The 19,879-nt window shown below is 44.8% G+C and overlaps 1 protein-coding gene across 2 annotated transcripts in view; it reads left to right on the forward strand.

Annotated features, from left to right (window-relative positions):
• Positions 1 to 19,879, forward strand: part of DEGS2 (delta 4-desaturase, sphingolipid 2) — a 33,017-nt gene that overhangs the window by 1,167 nt on the left and 11,971 nt on the right. The window contains exon 1 of one of the 2 annotated variants that reach the window (XM_039552664.1): positions 12,449 to 12,566. The exons of the other annotated variant lie outside the window; for it this stretch is intronic. Coding sequence (XP_039408598.1) covers positions 12,485 to 12,566 — 82 coding nt within the window. The 5' untranslated portion in view covers positions 12,449 to 12,484. Of the gene's footprint in view, positions 1 to 12,448; positions 12,567 to 19,879 lie in introns of those variants that run through there. 2 annotated transcript variants of the gene reach the window in all.

Raw genomic sequence — 19,879 nt, forward strand, 5'->3', positions numbered from 1 at the left:
GCCCGCGCGGGCCCCGTCGTTGCGTCCGCGCTCGGTGGTAATGGCCGGGCCCGCGCCGCTAGGGGGCGCTGCGGCCGCGCGGCCGCTAACGGGCGGGGCGCGGCTCCGCCGGCGGGCGCGCGCCGTGTCCTGGGCCCGGGTCCCGGTGGGGCCCCGCGGGGAGCGCGGGTCGGGAGCGGAGGCCTTGTCGAGGGCGTTTCCCGGCCGGCCCCGCAGCCGAGGGCTGAGCTGCCGGCCCGGGGTCCTGTGCTGCAGCCGAAGGTTGTCGGCGCCGAACCGGTGCGGGCGGACAGACCGGCGAGCGCTGAGCTCCGCCTGAGCCTTGGGACGTGGGCAGGATCGGCGTGTTTGAATTTTACAGTTGAGCTGTATTTGGCACGTGGGAATTTTTCTCTCTCCTCTCTTTATTCCTTTTCCTTTGGAGGTGGTGCGTTCCCCGCTGCGCGTGGCGCGGTGCTTTCCCGCAGCCTTGAACTGGAGGTGCGCCCGGACGCGCCGGGGACTTGCGGAGCGCCGGCTGTCGGTGCCGCCGGCAGCCCGGCCTGAAGGCACGGCCGGCGGGGCGAGCACCAGCTGAGTGCATGAACTCGCTTACCGAGAAGCGGCGTTTAAAATAAGTGAAGCACTGCAATTCAATGACTGTACAAAATTCCAGTACGTGAAGTGATCCCCTCGTTTAAACTATCGAGTGTAGGTATTTGCCTTAATTATTAACACACCTCTCCGTCCCTGAACTCCGTTGCTCCCCAGAACCCTTCCAACAACAACACAACAGTTCGTGCCTTGCAAATGCAGCAGCTCCGCGCTCCAGTCACACTCCACTTCCTTCCCCTTCTGCCAGCTGCTGCAGGACATCCCTTCCTTACCCTATTAAGGAACTGCCGTGTGCAGGGGTACCAAGGGAAAAGCAGCACTTCTGAGTGTATTGCACTCATTTGGTTATTAGCTTTGTAAGGGGTCAGGCCTGTGTGCATATAAATCAGGAGCAGAATTTGCAAAGAGACAGCTGCTTGTCTTGATACGAACAAGCAGATCTGAAAGTTACAAGTAGGAGATGCAGGGACATGGACTGAGTAATTGTAAAATGCTCCCTGCAGGTAGCAGAAAGTCCCTCAGAAGGACAGTATTTTATCTTCGGTCAGGGGTTAATGTGCTGGTGGCTCTACAAGTATGTACGTCTTGTACATGGAGGAAGTCTTGGGTTACACAAAATAAGTTAGTACTACCAAAGGTGAGGATTTTAAAACAAGTCTCACAGGCCTTCTGTACTCAGGACAAGATCATCTCCTCTTCCTCACTCCTTTTTCTTTTTCAGCTGTTACATCACCTTTGCTTCCCCTTTTATGTTAACTACAAGTGCAGATTTACCTTATAAGTATTTCCAAGGCTGCTGCAAGTATATATTCCTCTTTAACTTTCAGTTCTTACTATGCCATTGCTTTGTTTGTTCATATCCCAAATTGCCATGATATAAAAACTGATAAAAGATTCCTGCTAATAAATACTTTCTTCTTCTACCTCAACATCAAGTGTTCTCCAAGTTAGTCTAGTCCAAGTCTCAAGACACCAGTACTGAGCTTTGCCCTAATGATGAGATTAGTAAATAGCAACAATTAGAAATTAGAAATAGCAACAAATTTACTTGTGGAGATCTGGGATTTCCTTCTCTCCAGTCATACTCAGCACTCCTATTTTAACAAACTACGAGATGTAGTTTATCATGGCAAAATTCTCAGAGACTGAAAGGCTGTTTTTAGATATTGTAAAGAGATTTCCAGAACTGTACGTTTAAATTCTGCCCCTCTGTTTATAGTTGGAAGGACACATGTACCAGCGTGGGAAAATGGTCTGTAGCTTTTAAGAACAAGATTTCAAAATTAGAATGAAGTCTCCCTAGTCCCTCCATAAAAGCTACATGTAATAAAATTAAAAAAAAAAAAAAAAAGTGAGTAATTATGGTGTTCTTTATTTTTTTTAGGAAAAGTATACAACTCAGTTATACTTTATATTCTGAGCTTGCATAGAGAAAATATTAATGTCACCTACACGTTAGACATGCACTCAGTCCTGCTCTTGAATTCCCATCAGAGCTGACATTGCCATCAGAGCAAGTGGGACTGGGCCCTGAGGCTCCCTGACTGGATTATTTTGGGTGAAGGGGGTTTTTTTGGTGTTAGTGTAAATGAGCTTTGTCAAATACAAGAACAAAGTCACGAGTCTCTCTTGTTTATCGAGATAAAATTTTTGGTTCAGGTCAGTGATAATAGTTAAATAATCTTGCACAACCTTGCTTCATTTTTGTGGTTTTCATTTTTTTACTGCAAGCAATTATATAATTTCAGACAGAAAAGGCACTTTTAAGTTTGTAAGTATCACTTAATTTTCAATTGTACTTTCTGCTTTCCCATACTTTGGCTTAAAGCTAATATTTTAAGACTTTGCTGCAACATTCATATTTCATTATTTTTCAGTGAAAGGTGCTACACAATACAAATATACCGCATCAGCCCTGTGTTTTCTTTATTATAGTTCTCTTTATCCTGAATGAGATGATCTACTTAACTTACATTATTTTCCAGTAACAGCTTGACAAAAAAATACAGCGACAAGGAAAAATAAAGACGTGAAAGCTGCCCAGTGAAAAGGTGTTTAAAAGAAAACTTTGTCCCCTTAATAATCTCTTATCTTCTTGCCCTATGCACCCCATTTTGCTGCCCATGCTCAGAACTCCATTTTGTTTCCTAGACACATTTAAAAAGCAAGGGGGAAAAAGGTTTAATTTTAAAAATGTAAAACCATCAATTGGAAACAAAAGTTATTTTTAAGCATCCATAACAAGTGTTTAGGAATATATATTCTTTGCAAGCTCTGGATGCCTCAGATTTAGCTGTTTTATTGTGGGGGGGAGGTGGTGGTGGTGGTGTTCTTTCTTGGTTCCTTCCTTAAAATCTGCTGCAGGAAATTGTAGTCTACCATCAGTCTGAAGAAACTAGATTTCTACTTTTCACATGCACACACCCACCAGCATTGTTTTATCTCCACTCTCCTTTCTTGCCACTGCAAAATTCCTGGTAGTGGTTTCAGGTGCACACCTGACTGAAAGAACAAAGTGTCATGGGTTTTCTCCTGACAAGCCCAGCTTCTACTGTCCTCACAGCCCTCCTTTCTTTTGGATTGAACTGACTCACACATCTGCTTTTCTTAGCACTGGAAGGTGCAGGGAAAACCTCAGGATTCAAAGAGATGGCAACTTCAAAGCCAGCACAAACGGTGTAGTAGTTTTGTACAGAAATCATTTGGACAAGTTAGAAAGCTACGGGTTACTGAGAACTCACCTCTTTTCATTTTGGTGCACTCTTGAAAAAAAAAAGTAGACATCCACATTTACCTGAGCCCCCAGTACCATGCACAGGAAAAGGAAGGCAGGAGAAGAAAGGAGAGGAAGGAAAAGGAAGACAAGATGCATGCTCTCAAAGACATTTCTTACTCCTCTGAACTTCCTTCAGCTTTCAGTTTTTACATATACTTGGCATCAAGTACTACAGAAGATTGTATGTGTTGGGTTCTTGCTTTAGGGTGAAGAGGTACATCAGTGTTAAGTAGTAGAAAGGTCTGCTGACAAGTTACTGCCACCATGTGCATTGATGGGATATGAGGATAATTTGAAAAATCATGTTTTGTTTCAATTTACCCCAAAGAATACTAAACTGAATGAGAGACACTGACCTCAGTTTCACAGGATCACAGAAGGGCAGAGCTGAGATTGCAAGGGATCTCTAGAAACGGTCTAGTCCAAGCCCCTGCTCAAAAGTGGGGTCAGATAGAGCAAATTGTTCTGAGCTGTGTTCAGCTAAGCTTTGAACATATCCAATAATGGTGACTCCACAGCCTCTCTGGGCAACTTGTTCCTGTGTTTGACTGAAAGAAGTTCTTCCCTGATGTTTAAGAAAAGCTTTGTGTATTGCAATTTGTGCATGTAGCCTCATGTCCTTTCATTGGACACCACTAGAAGAGCATGACTACTTTTTTTTTTCTTTCCAATTTATTTGTAATTTTATTTTGCAATTCCTGGAATGCTTAAAGCATTTGTTAAATGCAGACTACCTGCAGAGAAATCAGCAGTGCTGCTCATAGCACAAGACGATATAGGGTGCTTGAGGCATTGCAGCACCCTGGTTTGGGAGAACTCTTACAACCCATCTCTCAGATATGTGCAATATAAGTTACCTCTATACATATATATTATACACCATATAATTTATCAGCATGTAATAGTCAGTACTCAACATCATTAGCCACTCAATCAATATTATGCTTTTACTCTTGTGCATCTTTTTTTCTTGTGGTGAGCTAGTAGTTTGCAGGAACCACGGTTGTCACTCCTATACTAGTCCAACTTTGTGTATAGTATCCAGTTGTGTGATATTTATGTAAAGAGCTATTTCTTGTTTCATACTACTGAACTAATTGTCCTGACCCTTATCTCAGCTGCACCTAGCCCAAACTGGGTAGCTGTTCTTTTGAAAAGAATTAGTTGGCAAATGCAAAAGTCTGCTGTATTTTAAGAAAAGAAAGATCACACAAAACAAGTTAATCTTTCACAAAGTATGAGTGAATTAACAAAATGATCAGTGCTTGTTTTCTAAATCTTTGGATGATTTTTTGGGTTATTGTTTTAGTCTTATTCCTGCTCTCTTCATTTTACACCAAAATAAAGGGCAGACATTTAAAGTGTGAAACAAGTGAGGTTTTCATACCCAGCATCTACAGCCTTCTCTCTTGCCTCTAGCAGGGTCTACACACCCTTTTCCTGATTTGTTTCACCCAGCCTTTCAAATTCACTGGTTTGGAAATTTCTGATATCCTATTTTTCCTTCTCTTTCTCACACAAACTATTTGTCTAAAGTTTAAGAAAGAAAGAAAGAAAGATTAGTCCTCCCATTGTAAGCCAACACCAATCACTAAACTGATAATACTTACATATCTAGTTAAATACGTGACATGGATAGCTTTTAAGATATTTTTGCTCTTATGTAAAGAAGACCAGATAGAAAGTCACTTACTGGAGGAAAAGAAAATCAGTAGTTGATAATAAAGGGTTCTCTTGTTAACATCCATTAAAGACTTATCTAGGACTAATGAATAAGTTCTGCCAGTTCAGATACCAGGTTTTCCTTGTTATCTTCATCTAGAATGGCCTATTAATCAATTAAAACAGGAGAGGTCTTGAAGAGGAAAAAAAACCTCAAAAAACACCAACCTTACTCAGGAAGAAATTTAAACTGGGATTTACAATGTCATTAAAGTAATTCACTAAGTAAAATGTTAATTAGCTGTGCCATCTTTCCCAGAATCCTTGTCCTAGCTCTTTGCAGCTCCGCAGGAAATGAGGTTTTAACTTTACCTTTATAGTCCTTTGTAATTTAGCCTCTTTCATAATTTAGCTTCCTTATCTCCAGCTGATCTAATATAACTGCCACCATGCCTGGCTTTATGGCCCACTACCTTCTGCTACAAATGTCGTTGTCCTCTCTCCTCAGATTGCTAATTAAACATGAGGGAAATCCCTGATCCCAATTTGTGTGTGGACTCCTACAAAACACATTTAAAGCTTCATTGTGTTTTTGAGGCTGAGCACAGCGAGGAAGGATTTTGTCTCATCAGCCATCTTGCAGAGTAACGGAGAGAGGGTTTGGAATGCCACCATTCCAAACTAATTTCTAAGTTATGGTCATTAATCACCACAGTTTTATTAAACAGGTTTTTGTTGTAAGGACAAGATCATATGATCGGTTTTTCTTACTGTATGAAAGGATACATAAATCAGTGGGACTAATCCTCACTCCAGAAACTTTTAGTCCTTTAATTATTAATTGAAAATAAAAATAATTATTATTGAGTTTTAAAGCTGATGATCATAAATGAAGTTTTTGTCCTCCATGCCTGATTTCATGGCTGAAGGTATGAAACTACCCTTCCAAAAATCCTCAGTCTTCGCGAAGGAGTCATTACACCAACATAGGATATGTGTGGACATATGAATAGTCTGTATCCTGCAAATTATGGACAACACAAAAGCAGAAATTTCTGGGGAAATAATACCTATTAGTTGAGCCAGCATGGTACGATTTCACACCTGCCAGCACAGGCAATGTATGTGAATGAGTGTCCTAACTGCTCACACTGCTCCCTGGGGCCAGGGAGCAAATCTGCAGCTCCTATTCATGCTGATTGTCCTGCAAATAGCTGGGCTTCCTTATCCCTTCTCCCGCATATGCATTCCCGTGCGTTACAGACCTGATGCTGGAAAGTGCTCAGCTCTCAGCTTCTATTGAAGTCATCAGATAGATCCCAGTAGCATTAAGGAAGATGTAGCCCTAGAGTTAATATTACATTTTAAATGAAAAATGGATTGAAATGAACAAGGCTAAATAAATAAAAATAAATAAGACATATAAATTGCTGCAGTCTCAAGGAAAGCCCAAGGGCAGCTATTTTTTTTATTAAACCAACTTAGCGAGGTTTTCATGAAGAAATAGATACAGTGACTCGACTGACAGTTTGCTGAACTATGAGCAAAGCCTTATACTCCTTAGGCATAGGCAAAGCTGATCAATGGTTTTTCTACTGTGCTTGTACTAGAAGGATTTGTAACTCATCGGAAGAAAGATTATAATTTTACTCTGTGAATTTGTAGTGAAACCCTAGTCCATCTTGGAGGGTCTATATATGTTGCTACAATATAAATACTAACTAAAAATATTTCTTAAAAATATCAATAGACTGTATGACATAATCTTTGGAATTCATCACAGTTTGTTACCAAAGTTGTTCTCCAACTGTTCCCTGCAGAGGCAATTCTTCCTACACATCCACACTACAGACACACACAGTAAGACATTTTCAAGTGGCTTTTTTATTCCTCTACTCAAAGTTTAGTCTCTGACTTCAAGAGGCTGAACAAGTATCCCTCTTAACCCCGTGTCACTCCTATTGTCAGAAGTGAGCTCAGCAGCACTGAAATGAAAGGTTTTAAGTGCATCAGGTTGAAACCTGAGTATCGGGAAATACGTTTGGAAACGCAGATCTGCAAGGGTGAGTTACAGTCCAGAGAGCACTGCCAGACAGACCAGCGATGTACAGTAGTGTGAGCTTTGAGAGAAGAGTGGCATCAATGTTTAGAGGGGAAGAAGAGAAATCCCAGTTTAATCTGGTGCTTTTCTTCACAGGACCCACGTTCTCTCATAATTCTGAGAACTTGTCCACAGTGAACCCCTTGGGTTCTCATGTTTGGATAGATTACAAATGTTGTTGCTACTTTTTGTGTTTAAAATTTTTGCTGTGGAATAGAAGTCTAGTTCCCACACTCCGCTCAGGAGTTTGTACCAGGCTGCTAGTGAAGATTCCTGAAATGCCCAAGATTGCAGGCATGGTAGCATAAGCTATCCATGGGAGAAGTACTTAGAGTGTGTAACAGCAAATACATCTTGTGAGAGAAAGCAATTGCAAATCCTCTGAACAACATAAACCACTCCGTGGAATAAATTACTTAGTAGAAAGCTTGTGATTCTTTGGAAAAGCTAAGAAATGCATCACGAGAAAAAAATATTTATGTAGGAGAGGAAGTTGTTTCCATGTGAATTCTGCAGGAGTGGTCTGTCTAAATACATAACGTCCTGGAACACAGTGGTGTCGTTAGTTGCAGCAGCCCCGCATTTGCTAACCTCCAGACAAAACAGTTTAAAATTCCTTGAGGACGTATTTCTGAAAGAAGCGAGAACACTCGAGAGGTACCAAACCGAGTCCGTCGCTCCTGCGAAGTGAGCCCTTCCTCAGCCCCCCTTCCGGTGATCGCTGTTACCTTCGAGGGGCCGTGGGACTTGGATGAAAGAGGGCGCGTGGCTCGGCGGCACAGCGAGGACGGGGCGGAGCGGGGCGGAGCGGGGCGGAGCGGGGCGGGCGCGGTGGCGGCGCGGCGGCGGCAGGGGGCGCGCTGCGCGCGTGGAGGGGGCGGCCGGGGCGCCGGGGGCACGGGGCGATCCCGGCTCCGCTCCCCGCCCCGAACGGGCCGGGCTCGCTGCGGGCCCCGTGCGGGCCGGCACTGCCGCGGGGCGGGGTGAGCCGAGCCCTGGCTGCAGCGGAGCTGTGCCGGGCAGCCCTTCGGCGGCGCAGCCGCCCCCCGCCCCAGCGCCCCGCACCGTGCGGGTGCTGGTGCAGCCCGTGCTGCTTCTCCCGTGCTGCCCGTCCCGCGCGCTTCCCGCTGCTCCTAGCCTACGAAAGGAGCATTCCCACGGCTGGAGCTTTCCGCAGGGCCTGCTGCGGAAGGCGGGGAGGGATGCGGCCCCGCACAGGTCTGGGAGAGCTGTGCGCAGCAGAGGAGCGGTGAGCCTGGGCAGCAGTGAGCCCATCTCCTGGGGAGCTTTTTGCTTCTTGGAACCTCACGTCTCATTTGGGCAGCTCTCAGGCAAAGACACCGTGAGCCAGCCAACATCCACCAGCGCTTGCCGAGTGCTGGGCAAACGCGGCTGTTGTGAACCGCCGGGCTGTGTGGAGGGTGCCTTACACCTAATACAGCCAGGTGTATCCAACAGCTTAACACTGCCAAAAGGAACATGGCTTTCTCTTCTAAGGCTCTTGCACCAGCTCCTCAGTACCTTTGGTGAGTTCAGCTCACAACTCTGGCATAGAGCTAACCCAGTGGAAAGAGAAATCCAGGATGACCCTGGGAAGGGTCTGCACAAGTGAGAGGGGGAAACAGCGGAGGGCTTATTGGCAAATTGTTTCTCCTGCGTTTACTTCAGTGTGGGTGTGTGTTGACATGGCTCATCTGCAAACTATGCTGCCTATGAAAATTTGACTTTGTTCAATAAAGTATGTCACATTGCATTAGTTACATCAACCCAGAGAGTGACACCCAATTCTTCTATAAACAAGTAAATATTATAGCTATGTTTTCTTCTGGTAATGAAAGAAGCTCCAATTTATATACGCAGAGAAGAAAGGTAATGCAGTAACAGAAAATACAAGTCTGTCTTGGGACATGGAGCTCTTACTTTGGAGGAGAAAACACTTTATTTAGAGATAAAATTCCCAGGTGACTTTATTTTAGTTCCAGAATAACAACTTTAACAAAGATTAGTTGTTGAAAACCACAAGAAGAGGAGTTAAGACCCACACACCAGGGCAGAATTAAGATACCTCAAACACCCAAGGCTGGCAGTAGTCACTAGGAGAGGTGTGAGCTGTTCCTCCTGTATTTCCTCTGTCACCTGTCCTTTCCATGAGCAGAAGGAAGAAGTAACTGGGTTGTGTAGTAGAAATATATTCATGCTGGGAAGCCAGCTGATGGATATACACCTTTGGGTGAGGTAGGGCGAGTCTGCCTGGATGTGTGGAAATGTGGACCAGTATGTCTTGCTTCAAGCAAGTATATTGTAGGCCATGTCTTCAGTGGAGCAAAGGATTTTTGTCTTTTTTACCCTGGGATGCTGGAGATGAGTGTGAAGTGTACTTAAAAATATGTAAATGAGATATTTTGGTGGTACCTTGCACAGAGTCAGCAATTGTGCTCTTCCTCTGGAGCATGCTAGGAATTTCCCTCAGCTAGGCTTCCCAGTAGTTCCCAGAAATCCTGAACAAGTATGGGAAATTAAATAAGAAAGGGAGGCTACAGCTGAGAGAACCCGACCATGTGAAGCACATTTGAACTGTGTAAAGTGTAGTGACTTTGTGAATCACAGTGTAGAGTTCACAGTCATTACAGTATTCATTAAAAGGACTATTATTGCTGTGTGCCATTAGCACCCCTCCCTCCCTTTTCCATTGTGAATGATTTTACTAGGATGCTGTAAAACTAAGGATACCAAATGGTCAGAACTGAATAATACTTTTGCCAGTTCTAGAAGACGATCTAAAGCTGGTGTTTCTTGTTTGTCTGGCATCCACAATTACTCTTGAATTAGTATGATTTGTTTGGCTTATTATAGAAATATAAAGCACGAAATTCTATTCTCGAAACCAGATGCCAACTCACTGGAGACAGAAAAGTTTTCTGTTCTTCTTATGTGGTCAGGTTGAGGCTATAGTAATGAGCTACATGAAGGAGATGCTGTTTGCCTACAAAGGAGATACTTAAGTTTCCATGTGTAACTTACCACATGCAATAGCACTATCCTATTGGACAAGCTTTGGGATGAAGTCATATTTGTTTTCTTTGTAACTGCATGGACTGCCCCACTAATTTGCTTTTTTAGTCACCTTCAGCACACCTGAGCAGGAAGTGACAGAAGGGTGTCATCACATTCAGTGTCTTTGGCTTCTCCACTGATACTGTCAACACACCAAAACGTTTGAGTCAATTAAAGGTTTAGGCTGAGATACTGATGCATCTCTGAACAATCCATTTCTTCTAGAAACCTGTAATAACCTTAACTTGGATTAACAGTCTGTTATCTGGGTTCTCCTGCAACTTCATGGGAGAGCACCAACCGTGTGTTGGAGCAATGGTGAAGAAACCATCATACTTACAGAGAGCTGAGCTGTAACAGCAAAGTGATTAAACTCCTGCTCTTGCTGTAGGTAAAACTGTTTCCCTTTACACCATCATCCTTCCACTCAATCTGCTTCACGCCTTTCATTATTCAAGGGTTTGCATTTTAAGGAAGTAGAGAGCATCCAAAGGAGGGCAACAAAGATGGTGAAGGGCCTTGAGGGGAAGACATATGAGGAGTGGCTGAGGTCATTTGGTCTCTTCAGCCTGGAGAAGAGGAGCCTGAAGAGAGACCTGATTGCAGTTACAACTTCCTTGTACGGGGAAGAGTAGGGGCAGGCACTGGTCTCTTCTCTGTGGTGATCAGTGACAGGACCTGAGGGAATGGCCTGAAGTTGTGTCAGGGGAGGTTTAGGTTGGATATTACAGAAAGGTTCTTCACCCAGGGGGTGGTTGGGCACTGGAACAGGCTCCCCAGGGAAGTGGTCACAGCACAAAACCTGAGAGAGTTAAGAAGTGTTTGGACAATGCTCTCAGGCACATGGTGTGACTCTTGTGGATGGCCCTGTGCAGGGCCAGGAGTTGGACTCAATGATCCTTGTGTGTCCCTTCCAACTCAGCTGATTCTGTGATTCTGTGATTAAACAGGGAAAAAAAACCCTGACTCTCAAAAAAACCTCCTAAAGCTTTCTAGCAGTCAAGCTTCAGATCAGGGTTTGGGGGTTGTGGGTTGTTTCATTGTTGGTGTTTTTTAGCCCTTATAGTTTCATGTAACTGTTCTACCAAGAGATCTTAAATAATTCCACTAGACTAATATGAGGTGATAGTGTTGCCAGTGTTTGTAGGCAAAAATTATTGCTGAAAAATATTTACATTTCATATTTATACATTTCAAGGCTGCATTTTTGTCTCTTTTAACTTCCAGCTCTAATAGGCATTTTTAAGGGTAGGAGGGAATGGAGGGTGCTAGAGACATTCAAGGTGAAACAGAGTTAAACAAAATTGGAGCTGATCCACACGTGATGTTGTTGTTGGAAAGACTAATGATAGGGATAGGGATAATGAGTGAAGATGGACAGGAGGTCAGGTATGGACTTGCAAAAGAATATAGTGGGAACAAGGGCAGCACTTTAATTTTGGGTTGTGTGTGTAGAAACATCACTGTGTAACATGTAACTCTGTGAATCAGAGAGGCTAGAGAGGTACAAGGTTACCTTAGTTTTAAGGTTAGCAAGTCCTTTGCCTGGTTTTGTTTCCACGGTAGCAGTGTGATTTCCTGCTACTCCAGCGGGGACGGTACCTGGGAAATGGGCTGCAGACTACCAGGAGTGAAGTGTGACGCAGCCGAGGGCTGGATTCTACCGGGACGGCTCACGAAGATTGTCAGAGCGCCAAGGAAATGTGTGTCAGCCGCTGGTCACCTTTGCACTGTTCTAGGTCTTCCACCCCTGGGAGGAGCTCGCACAACTGGGGCTTGCCCTAATCCACGGTTCTGCTTAGGGCTCCGTCTCTGGATTTACGGCGTTTGGACTACCTTCGCTTTCCAAAAGCTGTGTCTGGAAGTGCCCGGGGACCTGCAGCGCTGGAGTTCCCCTCGTGCTCTGGAGCCGTCGCAGGCAGCGATGGATATAGTGGCTCTGCCGAGCCCCGGTGCCGGCACGATGGCGATCCTGCTGCCCTGCAAACACGCGCACCCCACACACCTCTCTTGGCTGTCTTCGAGGTCCCTGCAGCACGGCGAGCCTCGGCCGGCCGTCCCTTGTCCCCAGACTCAGCCCCGAGGCACCGTCCGCCCGCCGGACTCCCCTTGATACCCGGGAGGGGCTCTGCAGCTCTCCCGGCTCCTGCACACCCGCGCGAAGCCGCGGAGCTGTCCCGGTGCCCGCCTGCGGCGGCCGCGGGGCGGGGGCGGGCGGAGGAGCCGCCCCTCCGCGGGCGCGGAGCTATAAGGGCAGCGCAGCGCGGCGCAGCGCGGCGCGGGGCGCAGCGGGAGCCATGGGGAACTGTGTCACCCGCGAGGACTTCGAGTGGGTCTACACGGAGCAGCCCCACACGCAGCGCAGGAAGGAGATCTTGGGTACGACGGGGGGCTCAGGGGTGGCCGCTCGGGCAGCCGGGCTGGGCTGCGCTGCGCTCCTGGACGGGAAGGGACGGGCGGGGTGGGGGGGTCCGCGCCGGGACCGCCGGTGTCGGTGCGGCTCAGGGTGGTGTCCAGGCTGCGGAGAGCGAGGGCCGCAGCCCGGTGGGCTGTGGGGGGTTTCCCCCGAGAAATGTAGCATTCTCAACTCTGTGCCTTCTGGAGGCAGCGGCGGAGATGCCGGCGGCCGAACCGAGCCCGGCTGCGCCGAGCCAGGTCAGTGGGCGGCAGCGGCGGAGGGGCGACATGGGCTGTGGCCAGCACCCGCCTGCCCGCAGCGCCGCTGCCGTCCGGGGGTCCTGGCGGGCGCGGCTCTGCCAGGTGTGCCCGGGGCGCGGGCTGGGAGCCCTCCTGCGGGCACGTGTTCCCGGTGCCTTGGTTGTGCATGAAAGTAAACGGGGATGCGGGTGAGGCGTGCGAGAGAACAATAGCAAGTGCCCGCTGCTTGTCGGGGACAAGGTACACTCCTGTATTTTCGTGTTGTACACGCAGCGCTTAACTGCGCACAGGAGTGTGGTGGGTCGGGAAGTTTATTTTTGTGGGGTTTGGGCTATTCTGAACATCGTTTCTGAGAAGATCTGACAATTCAGAATCGTCACAGAATATTGTTGTGTGTCTCCTGAAAATAAGTTTTCAACTTTTTATTAATAAAGAAGATTTTGATTTTTTTCTCCTCTTTTCATTTGGGTGAGTTGGTTGTTTTCTTCCCTCCTAACGAGGTGAATAAAGTTTTTAAAGAACTTTTATAAAAAGGCAGTGGAGTTTCTGGCTGAGTTGCTGCACGAGGTATATGCTAATTGGGTGCAGGTTTTTAACTCCCCCACAATCTTACAGATTAATCCATTATTAATCTAAATTACAAAAACATTTCCGGTATAGTTGCAGTCGTGGAATATCCACGTCCAGGTTTGAATTGCATCCAGGAAAATAATAATTATTGTACTGTGTAATCATGATAGACAAATGATGTCAGTATAGAAAATGACACTTCTTGGTGTCGTGCTCCTCATCCCTTCAGTCAAGGGGACTACATTTTGGTGAGCTAAGGATAGGAGTGTGTATGGTGGGTCTCTGCCCTTGCTGCTCTCCTGCCTTTTTGGTTGTGCTATAGAATGGGGACTGCAAATCATGGTGAAGCTGTAAGGAGGTACTTGGACTCCCTTGTTGCAGCAAACTCCTTTTATGACTTTTCAGCTACACACTTGCAGAGATTTTGCCCACCCTCTCTTGAGGTTAAGAACAAGCAATTGGAATCAAGGGCCATCTTCTTTTCAGCTTCCCCTGTCCCAGCTGTGGGAGTAGAAGGAAGGGCAGAGAGAAATACAACATGGGAAGAAAGACATGAATGATCTCTGTCTGATGAGGCAGAATGGGTTACAAAACTAGTGTCATAAATACCAAAATGTTACCAAAAGTTACTGAAACTATCATAATATCCCACATAATATTTGTATAACGATCCTCACTCTATTATTCAAAGCCTAAGGTCACCTAGTACCCAAAGTATATACTTATCAAAGTGCTTACTGTTTATTAAGCTGGAGTAGACAGTAAGAATCTTACATACATATGAACAAAAATCTATAAAAATCCATGTATTTCACATTTTTGTATACAGCAATGCCTTGAGGACAGCATTCCATGCTGGTAAAGGAAGTATTTCCTTCCCAATAGGTTAATGATTTAGTTGCTAAGCACTGAAACTTGATTGTTCTGTGTTTAGGCTGCAGCTTTTAAAAATGTTGGTCTCTCTCAGGCATGGCTACTTGGATTTAAATGCAAATGGAAATTATCTATTAGGAGAAAAAAATGGGCAAACTGACAAACACATAAGGTAGTTTCTTTCTACAAAAGTGGTGTTTCCTTGGGCTGTTGCCCCAATATGTTCCTATAGAGCATCTGAGAGGTAGAAAAGGTTCATCACAAAGTTGTTTATCTTGGCTTAAGAATTTGTAGCCCAGGTGTCTGTAAGACTTTTGTAGTCAGTGACTGCATCTGAATGACAACTCTGTGAGTCTAATCTCCCTACCATGGGCAGGGACATCTTTTGCTAGCTCAGGTTGCTCAGAGCTCCATCCAACCTGTCCTTGAACTCTTCCAGGGATGGCCCATCCACAGCTTCTCTGGGCAACCGGTTCCAGCTGAGCTGCAGAGCTGTGAGCTGTGTTTATCAACTGGGCTGGCTGGAAACTGGTTTTGTGGCAGGACACTGTTGCACTAGAAGATGGTTGTGATTCCTAATGGTTATAATTATACCAGCAAATAGATCAACATTTTGCACAAGGGAGAGGAGATACTTTCTCTCTTATCTCTTTGTAGTATCTAGGTATTAAAATGTAGCTTGTGCTTAGTACTGTCTGGGTGCAACTGCTTCTGAGTTCCAGTGGAGATCTCTTGCCAAGCTGGCACTTCGACCCTGATCACGTTATACATGCTCCTGAACACGTTATTCACGCTTTTCAGTTTATGAAATGGAATTGTTTCATTGCTATTCTCTCGCTGTCTTGTTTATGAAAAGCCTGTTACTGCCTTGTGTCAGGACTGGGATTTGTGTAATGCTGCAGTAAGCCCTGTTAGGGAAAGACCTGGTTAAAACCTTCCTGATGGAAAAGTTTTTTCATCTGTATCTGCTTATCCTTTCTGTATAGTTACAAAAATGCTATTGGGGGAGATATAACATAAAGGGGACATCTACTGGAAATAGGATTTATTTTTCTGTCAGTAAAGATTTCTTGGACTGAAAGACTTGAAGAAACTATGGTTTTGCTCAGTGGAAGTGTTGACAGCTTTTCACTTTTGAGAGATGAAAAGATCATTGCTTAAATGCAGGTAACACCATAAGCATACAATGTATGGTCATTTCACCTGCAAACAATTTCCCAAATGCAAGCAATGAGCAATATGTTGTGACATGGGAAGAGTGAGATCATATTTGTGCCATGGGTTGGATCTAACTTTATAAAATTACTGCAGGTTGCTCAGAAAATGTCTTGCCTCACAGCATCCTTAGGGAAACACTTGTTTGCTGGTGAAGATGAGAGCTGAATCAGTGTTGCTCAGGATAGCCCAAGAGCATCTGAATATGATCTAACATCCAAGAATGCTTAATAGTTATGTAATTAGTTATTTGGCAAGTTATTTTGGAGTGGAGATGGTGCAAGTGTTTTATATGTGCTTTATCCTGTAGGAAGGCTGAGATGTTAGCCCATGGGGAGGGGTAGAACAAAATTAAAAGCCAAAATCCATTTTATGTTAGCATTTAGCTGATCCAAGTATCACTTCCAGCTCTGCTTTCTTATTTAGAGATTAATCTGCTATTTCTTCCAGCTGTCTCTTCTGTTGCCTTTTTAAACCTCACATTTATGAAATTTCTGATAAGTTGTACCTGCTGAAATATGCAATGTATCATCTCCTTAGTTTAAATCAAGGCTCTGAAGTACATGTGCTTCTGGCAAAGAAACTATGTTTGCCCTTTATGTTGCAGCGTGTGGTCACAGTGCTGCCACTGATGTGCATGTCCTCTGATGAGCACACCCAGGAGCTGCTATCCCAGTGCTCTTGCCCTGGGATCACCTTTGAAATAAATCACATGGGCAGAAAGTCACTGATTTAGGCATTTGGTCTTCTGTGGGAAATGTATTAAGTACGACTAAAGGCTTCAGTTTACCCCAAATTGCAGTTTTTTGTTTCAGAAGGAGCTAGAAGTCCTCTTTCTAGCATCCCTACCTCCCTTTACCCTGAACTAGCTAATAAACCAACATAAGCAAACAGGTTACAGCTGCTGACATAGTGATGTGCTGACATCATCCACCTCTGTTGACACCGGCAGTGTGGCACCACTGCAGTACTTTCCCTCTGGTGGCCACTTCTGGGTGACCCACTGCCCTTCGACCAGCTACCACTAAGCCATTTAGAAGCTTGTGGGTGACAAATACAAGATTAAGACGCTTGTCCTTGCACAGTGGACATATAAAACTTCAGTGTAATTAGTTAGGCCAAAAATGTTTTTTATTATTTTGCATGCTGGAGGGACTAGGAGACTGTGAAAAATCAGAAGGTGTTGTCATGCATGTTGTCTTCTGTGTGTCCTGACTCATACATTGTTTGAATTAATCACAGAATCACAAAATAATTTGAGTACCAGGTACATAACTACCTAGATCAGGTTGTTCAGGGCCCCAACAAACCTGTCCTTGAATGTTTCCAGGGATGAGGCATCTACAGCCTCTCTGGGCAACCTGTGATAGTGTTTCACCACCCTCATTAAAAAATTTCTTCCTTATGTCTAGATTAAATGTCTCCTCTTTTAGCTTGGAACTGTTACCCCTTGACCTATCACAATAAGCCCTACTAAACAGTCAGTCCCCATCGTTCCTATAAACCCCCATTAAACATTGAAAGGCAATAAGGTCTTCCTAACACCTTTTCCTCTCTAGGCTGAACAGCCTCCATTCTCAGCTCTCTCAGCCTTTCCTTATTGGAGAGGTGCTCCAGCCCTCTGACAATTTTCATGGCCTTCCTCTGGACCTTCTCCAGCTGGTCCACATCTTTCACTGAGTACTTGGGTGTGCTGTGCTTTTTATAAGCATGTTTGTGACCTGAGCTGCTACAAGGCAAAATACTATAATGTCAGTAAACTGTCTTCTTTTGTTTTGTTTATTTATTTGTCGCAAATACCAGCTCCAGCATAGGACATGGAGTAGTAAATTGTACATCCTGTGCCTGGTGTCTCTTTTATTTGTTTTGACAAGGACTCGTAGTCAATAGAATGTAGTCCAGGACAGCAGTATCACAGACTTTTTTTCCTCCTTCCGTTTAACAAAGCTTCTAAGTGACTTATGCTGAGGAGTAAGTCCACTTTGACTATATCAGTACGCTGCACTTGGTGTGAAAAGAAAGGAAAATTAAGAAATTAAATTTCTTCTCTTTTTACTATTAGTTTCTTTTCTTTTAACTACTAGTTTCTCAGAGATGTGGGCATGGCTGCTGCTCCTTTAAACCTCCATCACCATTGTCTCTCTGGACAGCTCCTGCTCTTGTTCACTTCCAAATTCCATTTGTGCCAAGATGTGCAAGTGTGAAGTATGTGGCGTCACATCAATGAGAAATTGTGTTTGGTGCTACCACTGGGACTTGCCTGTCAGGGACAGTGTCAGTAGGACAGAGGATGAGTGAGAGTTCAGAACAAGGTATTTGCTGTTGCCTGAGGAGGAGGAACAGCAGGACCTGGCAACGAAAGGCCTGTCCAGGAGCATTTGCTCCAGTCCTAACAGAGGATCACTGTAGGGCTATGGTGAGTGCTCTTGGATCTCCAGAGAGAAGCACCAATGGAAAAAAATACGGTCAGACTGATTTGTCAGTTTAAGCACTTGTGGCGAGTGAGACCTGCCTCTAGAAAGATGCTTAGAACAGTGGAGTGATCTCTGTGAAAAATTAATTCAGTAGATGGGCTGTTTCAGAATTGTGAACCCTTCTGAAAATATATTTGCAGCATTTGTTCTCTCTTGACTTGTGCGAGTGGGGAATGCTGTCTTTCATCATTGTGGAGCAGAGACTGACTGGGCAGAGTTAGTAACTACATTTACCTACTGTACTAAAGTGCCTGTGCTGCTTTGGCAGTGTGCTGACCTTAGAGGCAGAAAAATCATCCTTGTGCCCTGCTGTACATCTACACCAGTGTCCCCATCCTTCGATGGCAGTACAGTGGCTCATTCTGGACAGATGGAAGCAGCACATGTGGATAAGCTGCCTGCTGGCCTCAGCTAACAGACTCCCTCAATGAGCTGGAGGCTGGAAGATGTGCTGTGTAGACATCAGGGTAGCTGGGTCTCTCCTGTTCTCATTGGACTATAAAGGGCAAAACCTGGTCCCATGCAGTTATATAACTTGGTGGGTGTTGTGTCCTGTCCTGTGTTGTGTGTCCATGCCCTCATCCACCCCACTCCCTTCCCACCTTATACAGAAGGGATGAATGACGGGGTTGGGTTTTTTCTCCTCTTTCTGTGCCCTCTCTCTGTGCCTCTGATTCTCTGTTGCCTTTTTTTCATGCAGGTGGGTGATGCCTGCTTTGCGTAGCACCTACAGACACTTGTCACAGCAGCCTTACAGGGATGTCCAGGCTTTTCAGCAGCAAGTGAGGCTCTTGCCTTACTAGCATTCTTTCAGCTAACTGCAAGGCATGAACACGGGGGAAAAATGAGATAATTTGTGTTATCACAAATTTGTCAGCACATTATACATAAATTGCAGTCATCAGGATCACTTAATCTGCTTTTCATGTGTCTCACTGAAGAGTGCTTGGCCTCAAGTTTGGAAAGGGTCAGCATTCAACATTCTGCATTTGAAGTGTTCCTGAACCAACAGGTCTCTGGCAGGCTACTCCACCAGTAGCTTTTAGCCTCCAGTGAGCTGACCAGCACCACCCCACTGCCCAAGCCATGGTTTCTTCATGAGGAGAAACCTGAAATTTTTCCATGCCATGGAAACAGGGTGGCTTTATCAGTATTAATGATAAACAGCCACAGTATTGTGGTTTGAGTAGTATGCAAAAATTTACTGTTGGAGAGGAGTTAATCATGTGTTGAATTTAATATTAAACCCTGGCAAGTTACTTAGTAGCTGTCACCTGCGATAAGTGCGACCTGCCTGCATTGCTGCCATTTGGCAGTGACTGCTCTGCTCCTTTTAAATGGAATCTGCAGTCCTTGTTGGCTGCCACAGAAAGAAATAGGTCAAAAACTTCCATTATTCTCAAATGACTGTATAAAGCATCTCTAAGCAATTTTCCCATCCCATTAAAATTTCTTTTCTTTTTTGTTTTGTTTTGGGGGTCAATGTGGCCTCAATTTGACCAGGCTGAGGAACAGATTTGGTTGTTTTACGTTTCATCTCTTCTGATGACTGCAGTAACTTATCTCTACCAGCTGCATGATGTGATAACCTTTGAGGTGCCTTGATTTATTAAAGAGTTTTCTGGCTTTTGGACAGATACCCCTAAGAAAGACATTAAGCTACATAAAACTGCATGTCTGTAACAGTTGTTCTGACCAGGTCATTGTATCATTATACTTTAGAGTGAACTTTGCATAAGCAGCACTTCGTGTAAAATTTTGGTACCTGTTCAGGTATGCTACTTCTGGCATGTTAACTTTTCTGGTGTGAAAAATAAAATTTCAAGAATTTCAAGAATAGTGAAAACAGCAACAAAAACAAAGCAGCAAAACAAAAAAACCCCTGGACTTTCTGGAGTTTTT

This window comes from Corvus cornix, chromosome 5 (genome assembly GCF_000738735.6).
Source record: "Corvus cornix cornix isolate S_Up_H32 chromosome 5, ASM73873v5, whole genome shotgun sequence".
NCBI lineage: Eukaryota > Metazoa > Chordata > Aves > Passeriformes > Corvidae > Corvus > Corvus cornix.